Below are 26,456 nucleotides of genomic sequence, written 5' to 3' on the forward strand. Positions count from 1 at the left end.
GGCTCACGGGCCTAGCCGCTCCGCGGCATGTGGGATCTTCCCGGACTGGGGCACGAACCCATGTCCCCTGCATCGGCAGGCGGACTCTCAACCACTGCGCCACCAGGGAAGCCCAACGTATTTTTTTAATAGCAAAAATATAAAGTACAATAATACAACTGAGCCATTGACAAGGTAATGACAAGATTTATAGAAATGATTAAATTCCTAGTACACTCTAAAGAGTGTGGTCCAGAAGTGAGATAAAAGTGTTAAGTCGTATGAGGAAGATCTTCTTTCAATGCTGTGAGTGTATCTCTGTGGCTCTATATATTAATGTATAAATTCTCCTTTGAAAGTGATGTCAAACGTCTAAATCTGGGGCTTCCCTAGTGGCGCAGTGGTTGAGAATCCACCTGCCGATGCAGGGGACACGGGTTCGTGCCCCGGTCCGGGAAGATCCCACATGCCGCGGAGCGGCTGGGCCCGTGAGCCATGGCCGCTGAGCCTGTGCGTCTGGACGGAGCCTGTGCTCCGCAATGGGAGAGGCCACAACAGTGAGAGGCCCGCGTACCGCAAAAAAAAAAAAAAAAAAGGTCTAAATCTGAGAGCTTTCTTGTGTGAAAGGCCCTGTCCTTGCTCCCTGCCATAGGCTATCACTCTACCTGTCTGTTCACACTTAACCCTGACCGCGCTCCCTTCTTTTGATTTATGATGATGACAATCATCAGCATTGACTTCCTTCTACCATGATCCTAATTAAACTTGTTAATTAGCTCTGCCGAATGTGTTGAAGCTTCCTCCCCACATGACTCACTCCTGTACAACTCTGTTACCTGTAAAGGTAGTAAAGGATGTAAATTGAAATGTGACCATTTTGGTCTTATTTGCAGCTCCGGGAAAAAGAAGGCAATGTTGGATGGGAATAGTTATTAAGGGTTTGGAGATTTCCTGAGGATTTCACAAATTATGTATAGCCTAGGCCTTCTGTCCCAAGTTTGGTTAAGAGCACACATGCTACTTTGCCACTTCTTTGCATCTTGCACATTGTCATGGTCTTACACTTGTCTGGATGTATGAGGCTCAGCACGTTCTATTCTTGTCCAAAGGAGTGCTTCTCAATTCCAGTCTTTTGATGATAAAGCTCTGATCTTAGAGGATTGGGGAGGGAAACCACATACCTAGTTCCCCTCTTCTATTTTTCAGTTCAGAGAACACAAGTCTCACTCTCTGAATGAGGAGCCCCCATCCCCACTCCCATATTCAAGTTCACTTACTTGAAATTTTGCTCTGTTTGCAGGGGAAAGAGAATAGATCTTGGACACCATATGATGAGTTAGCTCTGGTGGTTCTGAATTGCCACAGATGGGATATTGGCCTTAGGTTGAAAAAAAAAAAAGATTAAGCAGAGCCCTATTTATTACCCTCCTGAGTCCACAAAATACCACATCTCCCCAAAGACAGCAGTCATCAATTAAATAAATGAACCATTAAGTTGAGAACAGATGTGTGAAAACAGCCACCCTCTCCTGATTTACTGACCCTTGGTAGACATTACTTTGGTAATGGACCTTGTGTGTCACAAACTGCTTGTCCCAGAGCTTAGTTACCTTTACGTTACCTTCCCCTCCACCTCCTATGAAGGAACCCTGGGGCCAAGCAGATGACTCTCATGATGAGCTCGCTTTCCTGTTTCAACTCAGATGCTCACAAAAAGCTGAAAAGCCATCTAGCCAGTCACAGTGTTAAGTCTTATTCAGCTGGAATGAAATTTGAAAGCCATGATCCCAGCCTGTTTTCACATACTAGTGACCATCAAAATATTTTCTCTATTTTTAGTTGAAGTATTGTTGACTTACAATATTGTCTTAGTTTCAGGGGTACAGCAAAGTGATTTGGTTATACATATATTCTTTTTATTATTTTCCATTATAGTTTATTACAAGATATTGAATATAGTTCCCTATGCTACACAGTAAAACCTTGTTGTTTATCTGTTTTATATATGGTCGTGTGTTTCTGTTAATCCCATATTCCTAATTTATCCCTCCCCCTTCCCCTTTGGTAACCATGTTTCTTTTCTATGTCTGTGAGTCTATTTCTGTTGTATATAAGTCCATTTGTACTATTTTTTAGATTCCACATATAAGTGGTATCATATAACATTTGTCTTTCTCTTTCTGACTTACTTCACTTAGTATGATAATCTCTAGGTCCATCCATGTTGCAGCAAATGGCATTATTTCATTCTTTTTTATGGCATTGTTTAATTCTTTTTTATTCCATGGTGTGTGTGTGTGTGTGTGTGTGTATACACACACACACACACACACACATATCACATCTTCTTTATCCATTCACCTGTCGATAGACACTTAGGTTGCTTCCATGTCTTGGTTATTCTAAATAGTGCTGCTATTAACATTGGAGTGCATGTGTCTTTTCAAATTAGAGTTTTCATCTTTTCCTGATAGATGCCCAGGAATGGGATTCCTGGATCACATCAAAATATTTAAAGATCTCTGAGAGAGACTCTCTTTCTCCGATAGAGTTTTCATTAATATCGGGGCAGTTCTTTCTGCAAGAAGGTTCATGATATAAATTAAGACTCAAGGCCCCTCCTCGCACTTTTTGCTTGGCAGTCCAAAGTTAAGATTATTAGAGCTTTTAAAGATGTTTCAATGTTCAGCAACTATTAAAAGTGCTACTTATGCACACTAAGTGAAACCAGGATGTGTTTCTGTTTTATTTTGTTTTGATTGCACCTTGCTTTTGTTTTACTTCTCTAAATCTCGTTTTTTCTTCTGCATGTCCAGGTAGAAAACTCTCTTGGAGGAGTAGGCAACCTAATGGAGGGTCGCTGGAATGGTTATTGGAGAAATAAAGCAGAAACAGGAATGAAGGCAGGGAGCAGATCCAATAACTTACATCCAGGCCCTGGTCACAAGGCCAAGCATTGCCAAGCTCACCAGTGCTTCTCAAGGGCTGGCCCATGCGTGGGCTGTGACTGCATTCAGTCAAAAAAGACAAAAAACCAGAAACAACTTAGCTTTGCTTGTGAAGTAGAAGGAAGAGGAAGAGGAGGAGGGTCAGGGAGAGAAGAATGGTGGTAGTGATTGTAGTAGCTGTAGAGATAGTCACTGTAATAGTTGGAGGGGGAGGGTGTTAGAGTAGATTTATTACAAGGGCACCTAAAGCATGTCGTGGAACTTAAAGGCAGGAAAATATCCAGGCTTCAGACAGAGCTGGAAACAGGACTGGGAAGCCACCAGGAACAGAGTCTTCCTCACTGCACATGTTGGGTTCTGCCCCCTGAACCCCATCCTACAGACTAGCTTTCCAAATGCTCTGTCCTCATGGCAGGAAATGACATTACAGTCCCCAGTCACTATAGCTCCTGCTATTCTTGGAACAGCCCAGAATGAAGTCAGACTTTTTAATACCAATTCCAAATTTCCCTGAGAGAGAATCTGATTGGTCCTACTTGAATTGTAGTCTAATGAGGACCAATCAACTGGCAGGAGATATGAAGTATATACACAGTTACCAGGAACCCACCCCTACAGGTGAAGGGGGACAGTTAAGTGATCATGTGAGTTGAGAAGAAACCCCTCAAAATAGCTTCTAGAATCTATAACTGTCCTTCCAAGGTTAGTCTCTAGATATTACCAACGTATGTTTCTGGAGTCTTTGTTTTTGTTGTTTTGATTTGAGTTTGAATCAGTAGTTTACTTGGAAAAGTTACTGAAAGTCCACACATGACTTGTTCCTTCATTTGAAGCAGCACATTATACTCATTCTTCTTGGTTTAAGAGTGTTGGGGCTGGCATGTAGAAAATGAATATGGAAGGTTTGTTTTAACCCCTTCAAACCTAGACATAAACCAAAATGTTTGAAGAGCACTATCCTTACACCATACTCAGGGGAAAAAGTCAAAGATAAATATACTTACTTTAAAAGGAAAAGAGGTGATTTGGATTACATCTAAGAAAATAATTTTAGGTGTTTAAGGCTACATCAAAGATTTTTTGCTGTAAGTCTCAGCAAACATTAAAATGCTGTTCTGGGGCTTCCCTTGTGGTGCAGTGGTTGAGAGTCTACCTGCCAATGCAGGGGACTTGGGTTCGAGCCCTGGTCTGGGAGGGTCCCACATGCCTCCGGGCAACGGAGCCCGTGTGCCACAACTACTGAGCCTGCACTCTAGAGCCCGTGAGCCACAACTACTGAGCCTGCAGGCTGCAACTACTGAAGCCCGCACACCTAGATCTCGTGCTCCACAACAAGAGAAGCCACAGCAATGAGAAGCCCGCACACCACAACGAAGAGTAGCCCCCACTCGCCGCAACTAGAGAAAGCCTGCGCGCAGCAGCAAAGAGCCAACACAGCCAAAAATAAATTAATTAAATAAATAAATTTTTAAAAATAATGTTGTTCCCATGAAATTACACCGCTGTCCATTTTTCCTTTCTCAATTTTATTTGCGGCTTCTCCTTAAAAGCATCACAGTGCCGGTGTGAGAGGCCGGCTCACAGCTCAGTGCTGTGAGTCCCCTCTCCCCACCCCCAGGACCTTATTCTAAAAGTAGGAGAGAGCAAGTGGCAGGAAATCATTATGATCCAGCAGCTGCATGGAACTGGACTCAAAGGCCATACTAGAATCCATTCTGGGAACTGACCTTCTTTTGAAATAGCTTTCGTTTCCTAATGCTTGAGAGCTTTTAAATATCCTTTGTTTTGCCCTATTTCCCCCCAGGCTCAGAGCGGATGTGAATGCCGATGTGGTGTGTCACACCCTGGAGTTTTGTAAACAGGACCGTGGCCAACCCTTGTGTCACCTCTATCCCCTTCCCAAGGTGAGTGCTTTTTCATTCTGAATGTCAGATTACGGTGATATGCAAGCCCTTTGGAAATCTGGTAAAGGGAGGTTCAGCTTCACTGGCTCAGTGGTCTGGGGACAGGGACCGGAAAAATGACATTTTCCATTACATCACCTGGAATAATATTCCCAAACTTCAACTTAGATCCCTCCCCCATGCCACCAAAGAATGTCTTTGCTGTTTCTTTTAGACTGTAATCTAGAACTGGACTGGCAGTACATAGGAACTCTTACCAGCCAAGGTGAGAAGAGGTTAAATCCCTCTCTACCCCTTAAAAATCAAGCAAGTTACTTTTATAGAGTGACCAACTCATGCAGTTTGCCCAGGACTTTCCTGGTATGAGCACTTGGAAGTCCCACATCCTGGGAAAACTTGGGCAGTTGTTCCCCCTAGTCTAAGCCTTATTGTTCTCACCCATAAAATCGGTCTAACAAAATACCTAAAATACCTCCCTCATAGATTTGTTGGAGGAAGTAGGTGAACTAATATATATAAAATGCTTAGCACAATACCTGCTGCATAAATAAATATTAATAAAAATGGTAGCTAATATCATTATTACCAATATCATTATTATTCAGAGGTAGCTCTTCAGAATACCGTGTGTGCATTATATCATGTTGGACAATTTTTTATTTTTATTTATTTATTTTTTAATATTTATTTATGTATTTATTTTTTGGCTGCATTGAGTCTTAGTTGTGGCACATGGGATCTTTCATTGCAGCGTGTGGGCTCTTCATTGCAGTGCATGGACTTCTCTCTAGTTGTGGCGCACAGGCTCATTAGTTGCGGTGCGAGGGCTCTCTAGTTGTGGAATGTGGGCTCTGTAGTTGCGGTGCGTGGGCTTAGTTGCACTGCGGCATGTGGGACCTTAGTTCCCTGACCAGGGATTGAACCGGCATCCCCTGCATTACAAGACTGATTCTTAACCACTGGACCACCAGGGAAGTCCTGACAATTCTGAATTGTAATGCAGATGGAGACAGACAAATGTGGACACAATTTCCTGCTCATGCTATGAATGAGAGTATATTAGATCTGGTTAGGCCTCAAAATAATGATTTTCAGGAACTTCCTATAAAATAAAATAAAACAAAATAAGTAAAATAAAAAAATAAAATAAAATTCTATGCCTCCTTTCCCAGAATTATAGCCTTTCTATATATAACACAACAGGCTTCTGTTTTATTTGTAATTTCCTTTTTATTCTTATTGAAATAAAGTCATTTTAACACTTTTTGGCCTAACCAGTGAACACGATTTGGGTTACTGGTAATATTAAATATCATAAGGCTGTCTCCTTGAGCAGGAAGAAAGAGATGCAAATACCTGGGGTACATGTACATGTCATGCTACCTCGATTAATGACTAAACACCAGTTAAATTTCCCTTAATTCTATCTGAGAAGATGTGGTCTCCACTGATTTCTAGAAGAGTTAATTTTAATTAAAAAATTTTTTTCCGTGTATTCAAATAGCATGCGAATATAATAATATTCACTGTTTGATAATGTACAGAAGTAATGTGTCTCTATGTACAAAGGCAAGTGATATGGGTTTTTGTGATTTCCTTAAATAACATCATTTTATATATTTTCACACTCACAGCTATACATAGTCACAAAATGTTCAACTTTAAACTATCCCATTTAAAATGACATTCTTTATTTTTATACTCTGTAGAATTTATACTCGAAATAGCATTTCCTTGTCCTCCCGTCACCACCCCCTTTTCAATTCCCAACTTGGGAACATTTCGACCATCCTTTCTGGCTGGGAGGAAGTCAGAGGATTTCATCTCAGAAATATTCAGCTTCTACCCCAGCTGGGCGTGCTCCCTGGTGCCTCCACCCTCCTCCTCAAATCCCATCACCAGCCTCCATCTCTACGGCGGACCCAGAAAAGAGGGGCAGTTGGTGCAAATGTGGACAGCTTCATCCTCTTCTGCCTCCACAATTTCCTTTAATAGCAAATAACTGATATTTACTGAGCATTCACTGTCCTTACTCTTCATCCTGTCTAGTCCCCCAAATAGCCCCAGCGTGGAAGCACCATTATGACCCCTTTTCTAAGACTGAGGAGACTGAGAGTTAAAAAGGTTACAGAACTTGCTGAAAGTCACTCCCCTGAGAAAGACCAGGACTGGGATTCACATCCCTGTCCTTTGCTCAGAGAGGTTGGTTGGTCTCTCAACCTTTGTGTCAGTGTTTCTTGAAAATCCCCTCGGGGTATCTCTTCACAGTAGTCAACTGAAATCCCACCACCAGAAATAACCAATATTAAAATATTGGATAGTTTCCTTTTAATTTTTAAATAAATTATATTAATTTCTTTGAGAGTTATGATAATGTAATATGTACAAATGTTTATCCTACTCTTCCCCCTTAACATTACATTATGAGTATGCATTTTTTTAAATAGTACATATCAGACCTACTTTTCATTCCCATGGCACACAAATTACACCTACAAAGCAGGTGTGAATTAGTAGTAAAGATACAGATATCATTTCCAGCCTGCCAGAGCCTTCCTCATGACCCTTCCAGTCAATAACCCCCCCAATACAGCCACTACTCTGAAATCTGCCACCACAGATTAGTTCATTTATATAAAGTTCTACTCTTGAATTTCATGTAAATGGAAGAATACAGTATATTCTTCTTTGTGTCTGGTTTCTTTTGTCTGTGAGAGTCATCTGTGTTATTACAAGTAACAGTATCATTGCATGAAGTTTTCACACAATCATCTTTTGATGTTACTCCTGCTATAGCTTCCCAACTAGTTCAACCAAATCTCCTCTTGACCTCTTTCCAATAAATTTTCCATACGGATGCTAGAAATGTCTTTCTATAAAATAGATATGATCTTGTCCATCCCAAAATCTTTGCCTGAAGGATGAGGAAGCCATCCCTGATTCCTTTTACACACTCTTCTTGTCAAAGCTCCTGTAGGTTCTTTCTTTGAACTTGACTAGTCTTGAATGATATGCCTGCATGACCATCTGTGAGTCTCTCCCACTAGGCTATAACCTCCAGGAGGTCAGATTCTATCTTGTTCATCTATGTATACCCAATTTCTAGGGTGGTGCCTTATACATAACAAAGAAATATTTGTTGAATGAATAAATGAAGTGCCACTAGTTTCTCATTTGCATTGCTGATGGAAATTCTAATTGTCCGTACTTCATGGCCACACTAATTTTCCTGTTGCATACCTCTAATCATATTATTTCCCCCAGCCTATGACCTCCACATTGCCTGCACAATTAAGTACACATTTTCACTTAGCATTTTAGGATTCTCAAAAAGCCTTCCTGGACCTCTACTATTATCCTTGTGTAGCTCATGCTGTAGCCCAAAAGGAGTGATTGGCTCCCCCTTGAACCCATCTCAACCTTCCCAACCCTGTACCTTTGCACCTCTTAAACATTCCTTCTACCCAGAATGCCCCGTCAACACCAAGGCCATCCTTCTAGCTCATCTCATTGTCACCTTCTCTGTAAAATAACTCTTAATCCTCTCCACAAAATGTTAACTCTCTTCTCAACCATCAGCCTGAAATACCTCTTCGGGTACTACAGTGTGCCAGTACTTTTCTAAATGTTTCATGTATATTAATCATTCAGTCTTATGAAATAAGCATTGTCATCACCCACACGTTATAGATGAGGAGAGGGAGTCACAGAGATATTAAGTTTACATAGATTTCCTTATTAGAATGTAAATATATCAGGCAGCAGCTCTGCATCTTGCCCATCTTTGTCGCCTCCATCTTGCCAGGCACATACGTGGTATGTGAGTAATGTACCAGGCACTGCACTTTACATACGTGATCTCATTTAGCAGTGCTCTTGGGGGGTGTATATTTATTTTGCATATGAGGAAACTGAGACTAAAAGATAAGGAGTTTGCCTAGGTTACACAGCTAGTAAGGGGCAAGAAGAGGATTCAGCCCTGGGTCTGTTTGTCCTTAAAGCCCAAGTTCTTACCACTGGGCTCTGTGCCTCACTGATACCCCTGGGGTATTGGTATTCTGAGTCAAACCACTGCTCCTGGGCCAGCTAGTTCCTCACAAGCAGGACTCTGCACCCTCAATGTCCTGCTTTTCATGTGTTTCAGATTCTGGTAAAATGTAGTATGATGCAAGCCATTGTCCCTGCGAAATGCATGCTATGGAGTAGAGGGACAAAGGGGTCTCTCTGCTCCAGGGGCCTGCAGGGGCGAAGCCCCGCAGTGCAGAGCAACAGGTGCCTGACTTTAGTGGGGCCAGAAGCAAAAGGTGGGACAGCATGTAGGGACTGCAACGAACCCGTGTTCATTATCTACAGCAAAGCTGAAATTCCAGCCCACTTCTCGCCAGTCCTTTAGTCATATCTCCATATCCTTCTCTACCATGCGTTCAAAAATGACAAACTCCTTCCATCATTAATTGAAGCAAGAAACACCCTACAGTGTTCAGCGGGCACAAGGAGGATGGAGTGGGAATAGGTGGAGTGGAGGGAAGAGGAGGACAAGACAAGGAGAAAGGAGAGAGGAGGGGAGGAGAGAGAAGAGGAGAGGACAAAGAAAACTGCAGACTGTGTTGTAAAGACCACCCAGATGGGTTTGTGCTACCTACTTTGGGGGGATTATTTATAGCGTTCCTCCTCTCATTTGCACACAAAGCAAGGCCCTGCCTACTGCCAGGGTGTGTCTGTGTGTGCATGTGCATGAGCACGATCCTGACACCACAGCTCTCCAGCTGAAAACTGGATGTGGTTTCTTCATGTGTGCCCTGTTGCTTTAAACCTCTCATTTTTAGATCAGAGGGTTACCATGTATGAGCCCCGACTGGGCCCGGTGCAGCCTGGAGCCTCTGCAGTTTTATGCTGCTCCCTCCTGCGTCCCTTAACTCTGAGATCCCCAAGCAGACTCTGTGGCTTTGAACCGACCTCCTTCCTCACCACCCCTGAGCTGGAGGGACAGACCGTATTTACCAACATCTCTAAGGCATAGTCAAGACGTACTTCACACCGCTTCGATCCACATTACAAGAGAATTATGTTCAGAATGTGTGCGCTAGTGGAGATAGATTCTTCTATTTCCCTGGGGCCTCCAACCCATTTAAATGACTGCAAAAGAGACCTGCTGCCTTAGGAAAGCAATCCAGACTTTGCAACAGCTTTTCCCACAGTAAATCCGATTTCTGCAGGAACCAGAAGCTCTCCAGTGCTGAGTGTGTGGGTGTGTGTGCATGTACACGGAATTCGTGTTTCCCTGGAATCAAACTACCAGGAAGCCGACATAAATGGGTTTGGAAAGGAGAAAGTTAGCACTTTTTATGAGAAAGTGACACAGGGCAAATTCTCGTTCAGCTGAGGAATAAACCATCTGACCTCAGGAATTTATATTTTTTAAACATTAAGTGTCAGATAAAATATCTAGTGTCTCTTTTAATGGGAGGTAATAGGGTTTAGGAAAAAATTATAGATGGACAGGAAATTTAACATTTTCTAAGATTCATCAATCACTAAATTTCCTTCTGTACAATGGACAGTGCCCTTCCGTTCATAATGATGTGCTTAGCTCTGTGAGCTTGCAATGTGCTTTACCGTTTAATCGCCCCCAAACTCAATTTTTTTAAATAAGATTTTTATTTTGAAATAATTTCAGGTTTACAAAAAAGTTGTGAAGATTCCATAGAGAGTACACCCTCACCCAAGTTCAGTTTCCCCTAATGTTAACATTTTAACATTACTTGGTCAAAACTAAAGAAGCCAACATTACCCTTGTACGTGACTAGTAACCAAACTTCAGACTTGATTTGGATTTCACCAGTTTTTCCGCTAATGTCCTTCCTCTGTTCCAGGATCTAATCCAGGACACATGTTGCATTTAGGGTCTCCCTAGCCTCCTCTAGTCTATGATGGGTTTTCAATCTTTCCTTGCTTTTCATGACCTTGACAGTTTTCAGGAGTACTGGTTAAGTATGTTCATTAAATGTCCCTCAAATTGGGATTTGTTTGATGTTTTTATATTGATTAGACAGTCTTTTTTTTTTTTTTGGAAGGAACACCACAGAGGTTAAGTGCCCTTCTCATCACATTTTATCAGGGGTACCTGATACCCACATGACATCCAGGGGGACGTTAACCTTGATCGCTTTGTTAAGGTGGTGTTTGCCAGGCTTCCTCATGGGAAAGTCACTGTTTTTCCCTTTTCCTTTTCTCTGTTCTTTAGAACTGGGTCACTAAGTCCAAACCACACTCAATAGGATGGGGGCTCTAAGCTCACCTCCTGGAGAAGGGAGTATATTATTTGGAATTCTTCTGCAAAGATATATCTCCCCTTCCCTATTTATGTATTCAGTTATTCATTTATGTCAATATAGACTTGTGTATATGTATTTCATACTTTGAGTTATAATTCAGTACTATGTTACTTATTTTCTTGCTCAGAATTTTTCAGCTTTGGCCACTGGGAGCTCTTTCAGGTTGCCCTGGGTCCTTTTGACACAGCTCCATTCCATTCCTTTTTTTTTTTTCTTTGCTTGTTGTCTTTCTTTCTTTCTTCTTTTCTTCATTCCTTCTTTTTTTCCTTTCTTTCTTTAGAATTTCCTTACTTTCTGGTAATGCCAGATGATCCAGGGTCATCTTGTATTTTTCCTGCCCCAACCCTACAATCCACCACTTTCGAAGGAGACCTGGTTCCTTTTATTGGAGAATGGTGTTTAGAAACTGAGATCTGGTTGCTGGGTGTGCGTGTTGTTACTAGGATGACATTGCTTCTAGATCCTCCTAGAGGAGAGTTTAGTAAAGTATATTTGTATGCATGTAAGCCATGAATCTACCCATCTGTGTGTGTGTGTGGGGGGGTGTGGACATGAGTTCATACTGATGTCTCCAACTTTAGTATAGTATCACAGGGCCAAACTCTATTTTATAGGTGTAGTTATCAAACATATTTTACATCTGAGGCTTAAGGTCTTGACCCAGGTCTCATACCTAGTGAGTAGAACCTGAACTCAACCTGCAGCTCTTCACAGCAGCACACCTGTGTTTGGCATAAATTATGAAGCACATTCAGAGTAGCCAGTCCTCAGTGTCAGAAAGTAAACACAGCTCTGGTTTTAGCTTTAATGAAATATTATGAAGAGCTTAATTTCCAAGAACCTTGCACAAGTATCCCAACTTTCTCATTACCAGTTAAATCATATAGTCAGTCACTCACATAGTCAGTCACGCCTCAACAAACATTTCTCGAGCACTTACTGTGTGCCAGCCCCGCTGCGAGGCACCCTGATTAAGCTATCTCTTTTAACCATCACATACCTGCAGGACAGATATGATTCCCCCATTTTATTTATAAATAAGTCTACTGAGACCTAGAGGATTAAAAGACTTGCCTAAAGTCGTGTAGCTTCTACAGAATGATTCTGTTTTCTTTTTTCCGGCAGCAAATATTTATAGAGAATGAACTGTGTAGGACAGTATTCCAGCAAATGAGGCAGGCAATCGCAATGCATAGAGTGATTCTAGACAGGGAGACCAACTTGTAAACAAACTATGATGAAGAGACAAGTGTTCCAACAGCGGGTGCAAAGAGGAACAGAAAGCTCAGCAGAGAAGGGCTGGGCCCTCCCTCCCTGGGAAGGAGTGGAGGTGACTGTCTTCAAGGTGGAGTAAGTGTTGACGCGGCACTCCAGGCCTTGCCTGTCTCAGCGCCTTGTTCTTGGGCCCTTTGCCCAGAACCCTTCCAGTTCTCTGCACAGTCAGCACCTTCTCCTCCTTCAGCTTTCTGTTGAAATGTCCCCTCCTCACAGGGGCCTTCCCCGAACCGCCCATCTGAAGAAGGTCTCCTTTGTGCTCTCACATAACACTTTGTTTCTTTCATAGCACTGGAGGGCAGGGACCATGTCTTTCTTGCTCACCATCATGTTTCCAGGACTGTGCAATGCCTGGCACGGTGTAGGTGCTTCATAAGATTTGTTAAATGAAAGATAAGATGGGAAGGGCAGTTCTGAACATGTATTTGCTTTACTTCCTCTCTTGTGAGGATTTATCTGGTCTCAATGGAATATACCAGAGTGTAAAAGGTTTAGCTTATTTTAGAATGTGGAGCAGTTTTCAGAGATATGTGTGGAGTCCCACCTCAGTGCATCTGGTTCAGTATTTCTGGGGTGAGCCTATGCACTTCTACAAAGCTTCTGATGAGCATTAACGGTGAGAAGTGTTGGCTCAAGCCTGAAAGCTGCCATCAACAAGCCTGAAAGTGTTGTCTCTCCTCCTGCTACTGGCCTTTTCTTTGTCTTCTGGTAGCTTCCCAGACACCCAAAGTCACGTGTCTCCACTTATCCCGTAGCATTATCCTTGGTTCCTTATTTCTGCCCCTTTTCTCATGGATTCATTAACAAACTCTGTTTATGGGTTTCTAGTCTCCAGTCCCCTGGGAATAAAGCCTCATAGAAGGTCTGAGGGAACTGGAGGTTTTAGAAATAATCTATTTAGAGTTCACTCCTTTTTTATGGATTTTCTCGTAACAGTATGCTAATTGGGCAAGGTCTCACTGAAATTATCTACACCCAAGGAAGAAAATTAGTATACCTATTAACCTGCTCAGGTCTCTCCCATTCCAAAAATTAAATATAAAAATAAACCTCCCAGAACCCCCATTCCTCTCCAGCTACAATCAAATTTCTCTGCTGCCTCTAATTGAGGGGCAGTTCAATAGGGTGGTTATGAGCACAGGTCTTAGAGCCGGACCACCTGGGCTCAAAGCCTGGCTGCATTTCTTACTCTGTCTCTCCTGAAGCAAGTTGCTCAATCACTCTGGGTCTCAGTTTCTTCATCTATAAAATGGTGATAATACTCAGACTTCATACGGTTGTTATGAATATTTAACAATTTGATATATATCTCTATGTGTATTTATATGCATACATACATATAAGTGTGTATGTGTATTGTCTGAGGGGGGAGGGGATTGAGTTTTAGGACAGTGCTTTGCTTATAATAAGTACTAATTAAGTGGTAGCAGCAGTAGCAGCAGCATCCAGCAACTTTTTCAAAGAGGAGAGCTTTTCTTCACCTCCCATTTGCTTCTCAAGCTACTGCAGGCTGGCCTCTAGCCCCATCACTCTAATGAAACACCTCTCCTTAAGGCCACCAATGACCTCCTAAACATCAAATACAAAAACCGTCTTATCCATCATCTGCTGCATTTGACACTGCTTGCCACTCCCTTCCCGAAACTCCTCTGCCCTTTTCTGGTTCTCTTTGCACTACTCTGTCCCTTTGAGGGTTACCCTTCCCTTCCTAAGCACCAGGACCCACCCAGCCAAGACTCTGCTCACTCTGGGCTTTCTCCCTGAGTGATTATAGGCAGGAAAGCCTGGTGGCTAAGCACAGAGATTCAGATGCCAGCCTGAGGACGTCAGTGACCCTGGCTCCACCGTGTACTTGCTGAGTGATTTGAGATATATCACCTAACTTCCTTGTGTTTCTTCATATGTTAAATGGGGGAATATAGCAGAGCCTACCTCCAAGGGCTAATGTGAGGATTACATAAATTAATACGTGTGAAAATTCTTAGAATAGTGACTGATCATCATAAACATACAGAATGTTTGCTCTTGTAAGCCTCACAAATAAAGCTCAGGACTTTCCCCAGAGCTTCTGCCAGTGCATACAGCTTCCAGATAAATATCCTCATTTGTAGGTCCCAAAGACACCTTGAACATAACATGTCAGAAACTGGACTATTATCTTTTCCCCACATCAGCTATTCCTCCCAAATTCCATATCTCAGTTTTGAAACCACCTTTCACCCACCTAAATGGTTCTTTCTAGTCTATCCCCCTTCTCCATCCTCAATTCCACCTGCCTAATTCAGGGGCTTATCATTTCTAGGATGGAGTACTGCAACAACTTTGTAACTGATATCTCTACCTCCAGCCTTGAAATCCTCAAATCCAGGCACCAGAGTGATGTTTCCAAATGCAAATCAGACCATGTTCCCTTTCCTGCTTAAAGCCCTCAAAGCCATCCATCAAGGTCAGGACGAAGTCTGAGTTCCATTAGCTAGCCTGTCCCTACCTACCCAGCCTTGTTCTTGGAGAAACTGCCTTATCTACTTCTCTCCAGCAGCTCAACACTTCTTATCATTTCCATCACATCCTACTGGGTCTCACCTCCCAGCCTTGCTCTATTTCCCCCTGTACCTATAATATACCCTTTCCCTGAGTCATCCTCTAAGACCCAGCCCAGTTGTCACCTTCTGCTAAAAACCATCTGACACTTATGCTCCCACTCCAGTGAGGATTAGACTCCCTTCCTCATTGTCCCCAAGATACCATGTCCTAACAGCTATCATTGCACTTTTGGTGTTGCATTTTAGTCATTAGTTTAAGTGTCTGGCTCTAAGAGACTGACTGCTGGACTACGAGTTGTAAAGCTGGGACTATACGTGAGCCAGCTGTCTCTCCCCACTGCCTGGTATGGGTATAGGAGGCTGGCGCACTACTTGTGCCCAATAAATGTGTATTGAATGAATGGGCTTACATTTGAACCCAGTTCTTCCTAGAAAATAGGACAGTAATGCCTTCATAATACCCCTTCTCTCTACATTCCTTCCCAGCACTTGCTGGAGTCTGTACTCCCAGTGCATCTTCTTCTTTATCTTTTTTACAGACCAAACCTAAGCCTTAAGATGTCTTGATCCCATTTTTTTTTAACAATAAAGTATTTTTTAATTAAAAAAAAAGATGTCTTGATCCATCTATCTAGACTTGGGCCTTTCCTGCCCCTAATCTTCCAGATGACTCATCATGGGCATCCATTCTGTCCTTTCCAGTTCTCCACTCTGACCAAGGCCATAGTTATCTCCCAGAAATGCATCTTTGCATTATTCCCCTATTGAGACAGCCTAGAGTTCATTACAATAGGAGCCTCAAACTTGAATAGTTTTGGAGGCATATTCTCAGAGGCTACCACAGTTCTTGGAATCAAGTATATGTTCAATAAATGGTGATTTTTTTAAATAAAATGAATTAATGAATGAGCAGTCAGGTCGAATTGGCAAGAGGATTGGAGTTTAGCATCTCCACTGTTTAAAACCAAACTGTTCTCTAGTAACCATCAATTATTCCTTTGTTCTTGTTCAAGAAAAGTAATCTCTGATCCCGAGCTCCATTTTGTTCAACATGGTATGTGTGTGTGTGTGTGTGTGTGTGTGTGTGTGTGTGTGCGTGTGTGTGTTTGGGTAAATTTCTTTAACCTATCTGTGTTATGACTTGGCTTTTTTGTGGCAGGTACATAGAAAATAAAAATGATTACGTGTTCTCAGTTTAACAGAATCTCTGTGTCAAACAAGGAAAGGAAATTGCTTCCTCTGTCATCATGGTTACATTGGAGCCTCCAAGGCTACTACCACGGACAACTCTAGCAAAATAGTAGCTCAAAACCTGACCTAAATAGAAAAAATTAAGCTTCTCTTCTCCTTCAGTTGTCTGGTCAACCCACACAGCTTGTATTTGCTCTTCTCCTGTTCTCCACCCTAACTCTGTATAGTATGTGAGCGTTTTCTCACAAATCCAGGCCTACGAGAAAACAAATTATTAAATAAGAAAGAAGGCATTTGTGTGATCATCAGAGTTTTAGGTTAAGGAAATTTCCTTCTTGAGTGATGGCTATTCTTCGACTGTGACTTGGCAAATCATTAGAAAATCAAATGTTGTTTTTGAAGGGAACAAACATCCGAGAAAGAATAACCTACAGCTTTGGAACATTTTTTGTGTACCTTGATATTCTGGAAGACTTCATGAAGTTTTCCAAATTACCTCACTTAATAAACTCATAGCTGTGTCTGGAAGACAACCATATCTCTGATAACTGAGGCCAGAAATGGTACTAAGGTGAAAAGAGCCTTGGCTAAAACTGATAGGCTTTCAAGGCATGGACAGTCATTCTCTTAGTCTCATAATATACATTTACTAAGCCCCTGTTGTACGATAGGTACACATTAGGGGCTGAGAAATAAAAGGCAATTGACAACCACAATCTGAGTGGCTATAGCATACCAAAAGCTGGACTAAGTACTTATCATACATCATCTAAAATCCTCCCACACAATTGCAAAGTTATTCCATTTTCCCAATTTTATACATGAGAAATCAAAATTCAAGTAAATTGTTGGTTGTGGAGTTGTTTACTTGACAATATTTCTAAGGTTCCTCTTTAAACGTCTCAGGAAATTATGAGCAGTGAGATAAATTACAGGGGAATATAGCCATCTAGATGCAAAAAAGTCAGCTTAAAAGCTTAAACTGGAACAGAATATAGTATCTAAAAATAAACCCAAAAGCATTTGAGATTCTTGTTTTTGATAAAAAAGATAGCCTTTCAAATCAGTGGCAAAACACTGGTTTATTCAGTAAATGGGTGGGATTAAAGACTAGCCATCTGGGGAATAAAATTTAAGCTAGGTGTTTATCTATTCCTTATAGCAAAATAAATCCCAAATAAATTAAAGGTTGAACCATAAAGAATGGAACCATAAAAGAAGAAAAACCTGAGCAATTTTATTCATAATTTGCCCAAAGTCACAAAGGGAAATATGAACGCATCTAACTTATAAAAACCTGGCATACACAAAGTCAAAAGACAAATGGCAAACTGGGAAATGTTTTTGTAATATGCCACACTATGAATTATTTTCTCCATGATTCAAAGAGCTCTTACAAAATCAAAAAGAAAAAAAAGAACAAAGGCTGCAAAAAAAATTGGTCTATAGAAGAAGAAGATCAAGGGGCCAAAAATGACAGGGGGATATCATGATCCTTTTCTCGTAATTAAAAAAGTGAAAACTAAATGAGATTTCATCTGCCTCTTATGTATTTTGCCTCTGCAAAACTCTCTGAAGTTCATTAGACAAGAAATTAACACAGAAACAGAAAGGCTGTAACTATCAGAGCCCACTAAATTAAATTGCTCCCTGAAGACTTGAAGGTTTAAAACTCTAACAGAACTTAGAACAGCATTTAACACCATACTTGGATGTATAGTCTGCTATTCAGTCATTTCTCCCAGCATTTCAAAGGATTTGACAGACATTCCAAGCCGTATTTTGGTTTAAGTCTATATTTGGAATCTTGGAGGATGTATCTACTCAGACTTATTTAAAGTCTTATTTGGGGGTCATTAAGCTCTTAGCGATCCCAAGAATCTTCAGTGGATAGCACTAACAATGCAAATGTTAAGTCACCCCTGACTTCTGATAAGTAGAAGAAATCAGATAATTCCAAGGAAGGTACTTACTTATACGGTATTCAAATTTGGAAATGTTTCTTGCCTGCTTTTGAGAAGTTAAAAAATAATGACAACTATATATCTCTTGAGAATATGCTTTCTTCCCTTAGCTCAAGAAAAGCTAATGACCCTATTGAATTTGAAAAGTTTTAAAAGATACTTTGAGTTTTAAAGTTTTAATCATTGGTCTCTCAGCTTCCACTCTTGGCCCTTATCTTACCTAATTAATCACCCACATCTGAGCTCAGATCAGAAGTCATTTCTTCTAAGAAGTTTTCCTTGATGCCCCAAGTTAAGTTAGGTCCTCTAGGATTCCTCTTCTTTCATGGCATTCCATGCTTCCAGAACTTATCACAATTGTAATTAAACAGTTGTACCATAAGATAAATAACTGTAAAACTATTATTTAATGTCTGCCTGTTCTGTTAACGTGTAAGCTCCATGAAAGCAGATAATCTGGCTGATTTATTTCTCAAGTTCCCTGTGACTTCCCCAGAGCCCAGCACATTTCACTGCATATATTAATTGCTCAATAAACATTTGTTCAATGAGCAGTATTGTATACAGAGTAATGGCCTCCCCAAAGAGGTCCACATCCTAGTCCTCAGAATCTGTGAATGTTACCTTACATGGCAAAAAAGACTTTGCAAGCATGATTAAGTTAAGGACCTATAGATGGAGAGATTATCCTGACTCATCTGGATGAGCCCAGTGTAATCACAAGGGTCCTTATAAGAGAAAGGCAGGAGGATCAGCATGGGAGAGGAAAATGTGATAACAGACGTATTGGTCAGAGTGATGAGGCCATCAGCCAAGGAATGTGTGCAGCTGCTAGAAACCGAAGAGGCAAGAAACAGATTCTCCCCCTGGAAAGTACAGAGGGAACCAGCCCTGCTGACACATGATTTTAGCCTCCTAAGACTCATTTAGGACTTCTGGCCTCCAGAGCTATAAAAGAATAAATTTGTGGGGACTTCCCTGGTGGTCCATTGGTTAAGACTCCGTGCTTCCACTGCAGATGGCACGGGTTCAATCTCTGCTCAGGGAACTAAAGATCCCCCAGGCCGAGTGGCATGGCCAAAAAAAAAAAGAATAAATTTGTGTTGTTTTTAAGCTACTAAATTTGTGGTAATTTGTTATGGCAACAGTAGGAAACTAAGATGAAGAAATTGATTAATTGTGTAACATAAGGCAAGACTGATCTAGGAACCTGAATGCAAATAGAATAACAGTAAAAAATTAGAATAGTATGTTACACAGTACTTGACCCAAGACAACCCAAGGACTGAACCACACCCACTATCTGATGAACCCAATTATTTGCCAGAAATCATGTGTTTAAAAGAGTAGGACAATATCAGATAATAAGAAAAGCCCATGGAGTCCATCCATGGCGAACTTGGGCACATGCCCAGGTACTAGGGAAGAAACTGTCAAAATGAAACAAAATTCATCGTGAATTGGACAATTCACTTAAACAGTACTGGGTTGTGGACTTCTCAACTATAAAGTAAGGTTAAGAACTGTTCGTTCCTACCTTGCTGAGTAGGTATATGGTATATACAGTGCCTGATAGAGAACTTGATACATAGAAGAACCTCTGTAAGTATGTAGTGATGATGGCAGTGGTGGTGGTTATAGTAAAATCAGTGAACTATATCAGGAAAAGTTGTGGGGTGGGAATAGTGTTATTTAAAATAAGACTTTTTTTTTTAATAGGTATTTCCCATAGAAAAGGATAAAAGCAGTATGACTAATGTACTGATGATACTAATAGCTCCACAGTGCAGAATTGGTCCAGGAGAAGAAAAGGAGGAAATTTAGCTAATGGTAAAATATGTATGAAGAAAAGACATTTAGTGATATAAGGGAATGCATTCAAAAGTGGTGGTGTTTTCTGTTACTTTTACAGTTCTTTCTTTCTCTCTCCTTTTTTTTTTTCCCTTTTTTTGGTCTCCAGAGGAAGAAAATGACATGAACTGATTTCATTTTTTTCCATGTATCTTAAAGTCATAAAGCTGGGAAATGTGGGAACATGAAAATCAAATTGGGCTTTGATAGAGCTAAATCCTATGTATTGGAAAATAGCCACTGTAGGTTATGGTGGAATGTCTAGTGGCAGCTAGACATGCCACTATTTGATAAAAACTTATATGAGCAAAACCATCATGGGTATATGCTGCTGTGTGCTCTGATGATCAAGCAAAGAGTTGACCTCTCCCCCTTTTTTTTTTTTTTTTTTTTTTGTGGTACGCGGGCCTCTCACTGTTGTGGTCTCTCCCGTTGCGGAGCACAGGCTCCGGACGCGCAGGCTCAGCGGCTATGGCTCACGGGCCCAGCCGCTCCGCGGCATGTGGGATCTTCCCGGACCAGGGCACGAACCCGTATCCCCTGCATTGGCAGGCGGTTTCTCAACCACTGCGCCACCAGGGAAGCCCTGACTTCTCCCCTTTTGTAGACTGCTAAGGAGCCATGCCATGTTGTACTTGGAATTTTCCAAGTCCTTGAATAAAGAAATGCAATATACATAACCATGGTTCTTTGGGCTGTAAGACCCTAGGCTGAGGGCTTATATCTCTGTAAGCCTGTGTGATGGCTTCCTCTGCAATTCACTCATGAGAGTGTTAAATAGACTCTGAAGGGGATTTGAAACTGGAATAAGGAAACATTATAATCAAAGGGAGAAAGTAATGAGAAGCTGAAAAGATTTGACCATAACAAATTGCAAGATCAAATGAGTACTTCCAGAACCAAGCCCCTCATTGTTGATGGAGAATCTGCTTATGCCTCAGATGATTGCTCTCAGTGAGTCAGAAACATCATTACAGCTTCCAACTAGGAGAGTTTTATATCCAGCTCACAATCTATTCCCCAACTTTCTCTCCAGCCACTGATTACAGTTGCACCCTCCATTCTGAAGTTGTAATTTTTCAGAAGATGGAAGCATGGTCTTCATACTTTAGAAACAATGGCTTAAATGCTAGGTTGCGGACAGTGAAAAGGTTACCAAGGAGAGAGAGCGATCATCTTCATTTTCACATTGCTTACAATTTTCCCCCTTTGCCTGTCATTAAGACAAGCAAACAAAATTAGCTTTAACAAACGTCTTTGAGTCCTTCCATCCAATTTTACAGATAGAAAGCAGACGCTCAGAGGTTACATAATTTAACCATGGTCATCTGCAAGCAGAGCTGGTGGTTCAGGTCTCTGGACTCCAGCACCTTTCCCACCATTTCCCACATATTTTCCAAGAAGGAAGTATGCCTGAAATTTTAATACAAGCCAGATAATATGACTCATGAGGTCACTAAGGCTCAGGGGAATGGCAAGTGTAGCCTCTATGGAGTGTGGATGACTTAATGCAGAGAATCACACGGTTTGGGGAGAGCTCTGGCTCTGTATGCCAAGCACCTATGCAAATGTGTAGAAATTCATGTAACCTAGGGACAAGCGCAGTTGTGAGCATATGATTGATAATGAAAGGAGAAAGAAATGTTCATTCAGCCAGTCATTTCTCTGTGTAATCATTCATTCTATTCATTCATTCTATTCATTCATTTCACAAGTACTTATTAAGTATCTATGTCGTGCCATGAATTATATATTAGGGCTGTAATAGTGAATGACACATAATCCTTCTCATCAAGGGTTTTATAACTTGGGAGAGAAGCTTGACAGCAAACTGTGATAAGACTACAATGTAGAAAGTATTAAGTAATAATTACTATTATCCCTATTTTATAGATGAGGTAACTGGGTCTTAGAGTGGAAACATAACTTGCCCAAAGTCACAGAGCCAATAAGTGGCACAGTCCAGATTCAATTCAGACCTGTTTGACACAAAAATCCTTGCTTTTACTCCCACTCTGGGAGATGCTAATAGGTGTGCTAGAAAAGAAAATTGTTGCTGTTTTAAGTTTTAAAAGTTTGGGAAATCTGTAAACTAAATGTCCTGCTGGGAGAGCCACAGCACATATTAGCATATTCAGGGGTTTGAGCCACTTTGTGGTAAGGAATACTATTTAGAAAGGCATTTCCCAAACATTCAAATGTTTCAGCCAATGCACACTGCACTGTATTGACAACGATGGGAAAACATGCAGAGAATGTCGTGCGCAGGGGATGCTCCAGAATTCAACACAATGTCCCTCGACTTTTCAGGAGTATTGGTGAATTGGACAGGACACATTCACAAAGTGGGCCTTCTCAGGTTCTGTGATGTTAAAGAATTGAATTCTGGTACACTCAGGAGTGAAGGAAATAAAGAAAAATTGTATTTTTAGGCATGAGTTTCTACAGGGAATAATTTTTAATGATGGGGTTCTCTGCTATCAATTATAGCAGCAGTAGATTTGAAAATTACAGAAAGTGCCTTTTGTTCACGTGGTACTTTGACAGCAGTGACAGGCTCCACAAAGGAGAGAGCCCCTGGGACGTGAAATGATTTTAGACGTGAGTTTCTTATTGTCAAAGAGCAGGCATTTATGAGGGGGTTTGAGGGTGGGGAGAAGATCTCTGATCTACTCCAGATCTTTTCTAGAAGTTTATTAGGACAGGCTGTTCCTCACCCCCAGATTTCATGGCGTAAGTTGATTTACAAATGGAGCAAGGTTTGAACGAAACCATCCCCATGGACTTGACTGCCCCCTGAAGGCAGTAAGCACATAAATAACTCCAGCAGAAGGCAGACCAGAAGAGTTAAGAGAAGGAAAAAAGGGCTTTGAGGCCATTTCTGTTAGGTACAAAGACAAATGTAGGAAGTTCCACTGCTTATAATTTTTTATCAGATAGTGGCGTGTCGGGCCTTTGGGTGGAATTTGCTGGTCTATTATTATATCTGCTTTCCACTGTATCCTACAGTGGCTATTTTTCAATACATAGGATTTAGCTTTACCAAAGCATTTTTTAAAAGCACTTACGATTTTTTTTTTTTTTTTATGTTGGTATTAGTGCTCTTAAACTGTGGGAGACAGTGGTGCTCTGGTCAAGCCAAGACCAGATAAATCTGCCCTCAGCATTCCAGGGAGGACCCCAAAAGCAGCAACTGTGCCCAGCACTAAAGGGATCAGAGGGCATTTGGTGAAGCCCTTGTCACTTCTTCTTCTTTGTTTTTTTTTTCCACTTGTCTTTATCCCTCACTAAACATTGATCTCCCCTAAGAACTGAGCTGGATTAAAATCAAATCAGTTATCTCGAGGGGATCCAAGTGGCCTGTCCTAAAAAGACACTGCCAATGCCCTCTCTCTGCTTCATCTCACTTCTATTTACTGTATTTACTGTACTAGTTCCTGGTGTCTCCTTGCCAGCCCAGAAACTATGGGAGGACAGGCGTGCCTGTTCACCCCCAGATCTCCAGGGTCCTCACCACATCCCTGTGCTGGGAACAAATCATTTTCTTTTTCAGTAAGAAACAGGGCAACATGTATTGAGTTCTTTTTTTAAAAAAGCATGTATTGCTGAATTTGTGTTCATTATTGAATATTTAGAAAACACAGAAAAGAACCAAAAGGAAAAGTTATCAACAACAGTTATTATGGCATATTTCTTAGCAGAATTTTTTTTTGTATGTGTAAAATCTGATAGCCTGTTTTTTCCTTGCTTAGCACAATATCATAAATATCTTTTACTTTTATTTCTGTATCTATTGAGCACCTACTATGTAGCAGGAACTGTGCTAGGCCCTGTAGATGCTTGAGATGGACCTTAAAGTGCAAAGGGGTATTTCCAAAGCAGAGAAGCAGGGGACCCATAATTAAGGCAGAGGAGCTCCACCTTCAATATTGTGGACAATGAACTTTAAGCTAACAAGGGCAGCCAAAAAGGACACCATAATAGAAATTTGCAGCTAGATCTAGTGTCTTATAATGACCCTACCAGAAATACTTACTTGATACAATAGGAAATTTTCCAGGATTTATCAAAATTCCAGAAAAGGACAAGATTGCAGTCAGTAAGGTCAGTTTTTGAATGGGGCCATTTCCTAAGCAGTCTTTCTGTTAAAGACATCGATGTTTCAAAAATGAGGATTGTAATGAACTGTCTTGGCCCTGCTGCCAGCCAATCAGAAGGGACACTGGGTGCCATGTTGGATCAAGGTCTGAAGATGCCCACCAAACTGTACCGTGACATTGGCCCCTACGTTGACTGATCACAGGCAGGTCTGGGGAGTCCTAAGGAGAGGCTGGATGGCCAAGGCAGTGATGGGGGACACTCAGGGACACAGCTGCTCACCAACCGGAACAGTAGTGCTTCAATGGTTTAAGAAGCATACACTGTACAAGCGCATCCTGGCCACAAGACCTACCTGGAGAGCAACTTTTTTTCTCAAGTTGCTAACGTGTGCTCTTAGACGTCAGTGGGCCTGCTGCCTCTGACACAAGAGCCGTGGTTTGCCATCCTTTGAACTTGAGCAGGTGGAATATGATTTGGGGCAGACACTAGGGAGAGGGGTTCAGAGCCAGCCCATGGGGGGCAAGCTGCAGCTGGCTCTGCCCCCCTCCTTCCTAAAGAAGCTCCTGGAAAATTCACTCTAACCCAGGCTCCCACTGAGCAATTACACCTCCACTCATGTACACACAACGTGGCTGAGGTCTTCAGAACACACGGGGCTCCATGGTGGAGGAAGGCATCTCCCAGGGTGAAGAACACGCAGAATGGTCACGTAGGGACTCAACTCCTGAACAAAGGCCAGCATCTCCCAAGAGGCCTCTCCTGCTGACCAGCCAGCTCCAAGTCCTATCCCAGTACCTGTATTTTCTGCTTAGGTGCAGGGACAACGTTCCCAGTTACCTGGACTGAGAACCTTGGCACTCTCCCTGAACCTCAGCTTCCCTACTGATTTGGGTGAGGGGATAGCTGGGGCTGAAAGACAGTTTTCCAATCAAACTATCAATGACTGAGCAGGGGCTATCAGGGTAGGCCCTGGACTAGAGGCCTGACATGATGTCCTGTAATCCTCACAGCACCCTGTGAGGTCAGTAGCTATAATTTCCATGTTGCAGATAATGAAAATAGGGCTTTCTTATATGTCAAGGAATTCTGGGGATACTGAGGGGCTCAGAATATAACTTGCTTAAGGATTCACAGCTAGTCAGCAGCAGAGTTGGAGTTTGAACACAGGCATGTAAACCATCACCCAAGTTCTATTAGGGCCACACAGAAGACAGCCTGAGGAGGAATATGGCAGGGTCAGGACATTTGAGGAGGGGGGACCAAAGCTCTGGGAAGCAGTGCTGGGAGTGAATACTTCCCCTCCCCCACCCCCTACCCCAGGTTACTTTTCTCCCAACCCTCCCACAAATACACAGATATGGAGCTCCACAACAAAAGTTATTGGTAATAATTAGCTAACCTTTTATACTTGCAACATGAACTCAGAAGATGCCCTTGGGTGCTCTAGAAACGGCGATGTCAAAGCAGGAGAAGTGGAGGTGAACAAGAGGTGGAGTCAGCTCGAATGGAAGCTGTCATCCGTTCTTCTGTCCTGCAGCACAAGGCACTCAGGTTGTCTGTCGACCGCCTCCTGCCTTGAGGCTTTCAGATCCAAAAACAAGTTACTGAGTTTAGCATAGCGGGCAGGAAGACAGAGGTTCAGATGGCATCTCTTTCGGACCCTGGCTCTGAGATCTTCAGACAGTTTCTTAGCTTTTCTGCATCTTAATTTCCTCATCTGTAAAAAAGGTCATGTATCTCAGAGTTGCTGTGAAGATTAAATATGATAATATTTGTGAAGTGCTTAGCGTGGCAATTGGCACAGTGCAAATCCCTTAATAAAGAGAGTTATTGGGCTTTCCCGGTGGCGCAGTGGTTGCGCGTCCGCCTGCCGATGCAGGGGAAACGGGTTCGCGCCCCGGTCCGGGAGGATCCCACATGCCGCGGAGCGGCTGGGCCCGTGAGCCATGGCCGCTGAGCCTGCGCGTCCGGAGCCTGTGCTCTGCAACGGGAGAGGCCACAACAGTGAGAGGCCCGCGTACCCCGCGCCCAAAAAAAAAGAGAGTTATTAACATGAAATTGCTTTCTTGTGAATTATTTTATCAGAAATTTATGGAATGATTCCTTTATTGCTAGGTTACGAACTTAAAAAAACCTCACTTTGGAAAACACGGAGAAAGGAAAGATGAGACACAAGTTGTAATATTGTCTAACTTAATTTTTATAGGAGACATGGAAATTGACACTAGAGAAAGCAAGACAGATTGTCAAGAAATCCCCAGCTCTGGTAAGCAACCAACGGGGAGAATGCCAGCGTTTTCCTTGGCACGTTCACCTCCAAAGGCCAGGGGCTACCCCGGACGCAAACCCACAACACAACACGCCA

General features: G+C 41.9%; 1 protein-coding gene across 6 annotated transcripts in view; it reads left to right on the top strand.

The window, feature by feature from the left end:
• Positions 1-26,456, top strand: part of AOAH (acyloxyacyl hydrolase) — a 191,919-nt gene that overhangs the window by 43,192 nt on the left and 122,271 nt on the right. For all 6 annotated transcript variants that reach the window (XR_003679783.2, XR_008617356.1, XR_003679784.2 and 3 more), the window contains 2 exons: positions 4,732-4,831; positions 26,298-26,357. Coding sequence is in view for 2 of the 6 variants with exons in the window: in XM_024130149.3 (XP_023985917.1) it covers positions 4,732-4,831; positions 26,298-26,357 (160 nt within the window). In the remaining 4 variants the exon portion in view is untranslated. The remainder of the gene's footprint in view (positions 1-4,731; positions 4,832-26,297; positions 26,358-26,456) is intronic.

The sequence above is a fragment of the Physeter macrocephalus genome, chromosome 5 (assembly GCF_002837175.3).
Source record: "Physeter macrocephalus isolate SW-GA chromosome 5, ASM283717v5, whole genome shotgun sequence".
NCBI classification, from domain to species: Eukaryota; Metazoa; Chordata; class Mammalia; order Artiodactyla; family Physeteridae; genus Physeter; species Physeter macrocephalus.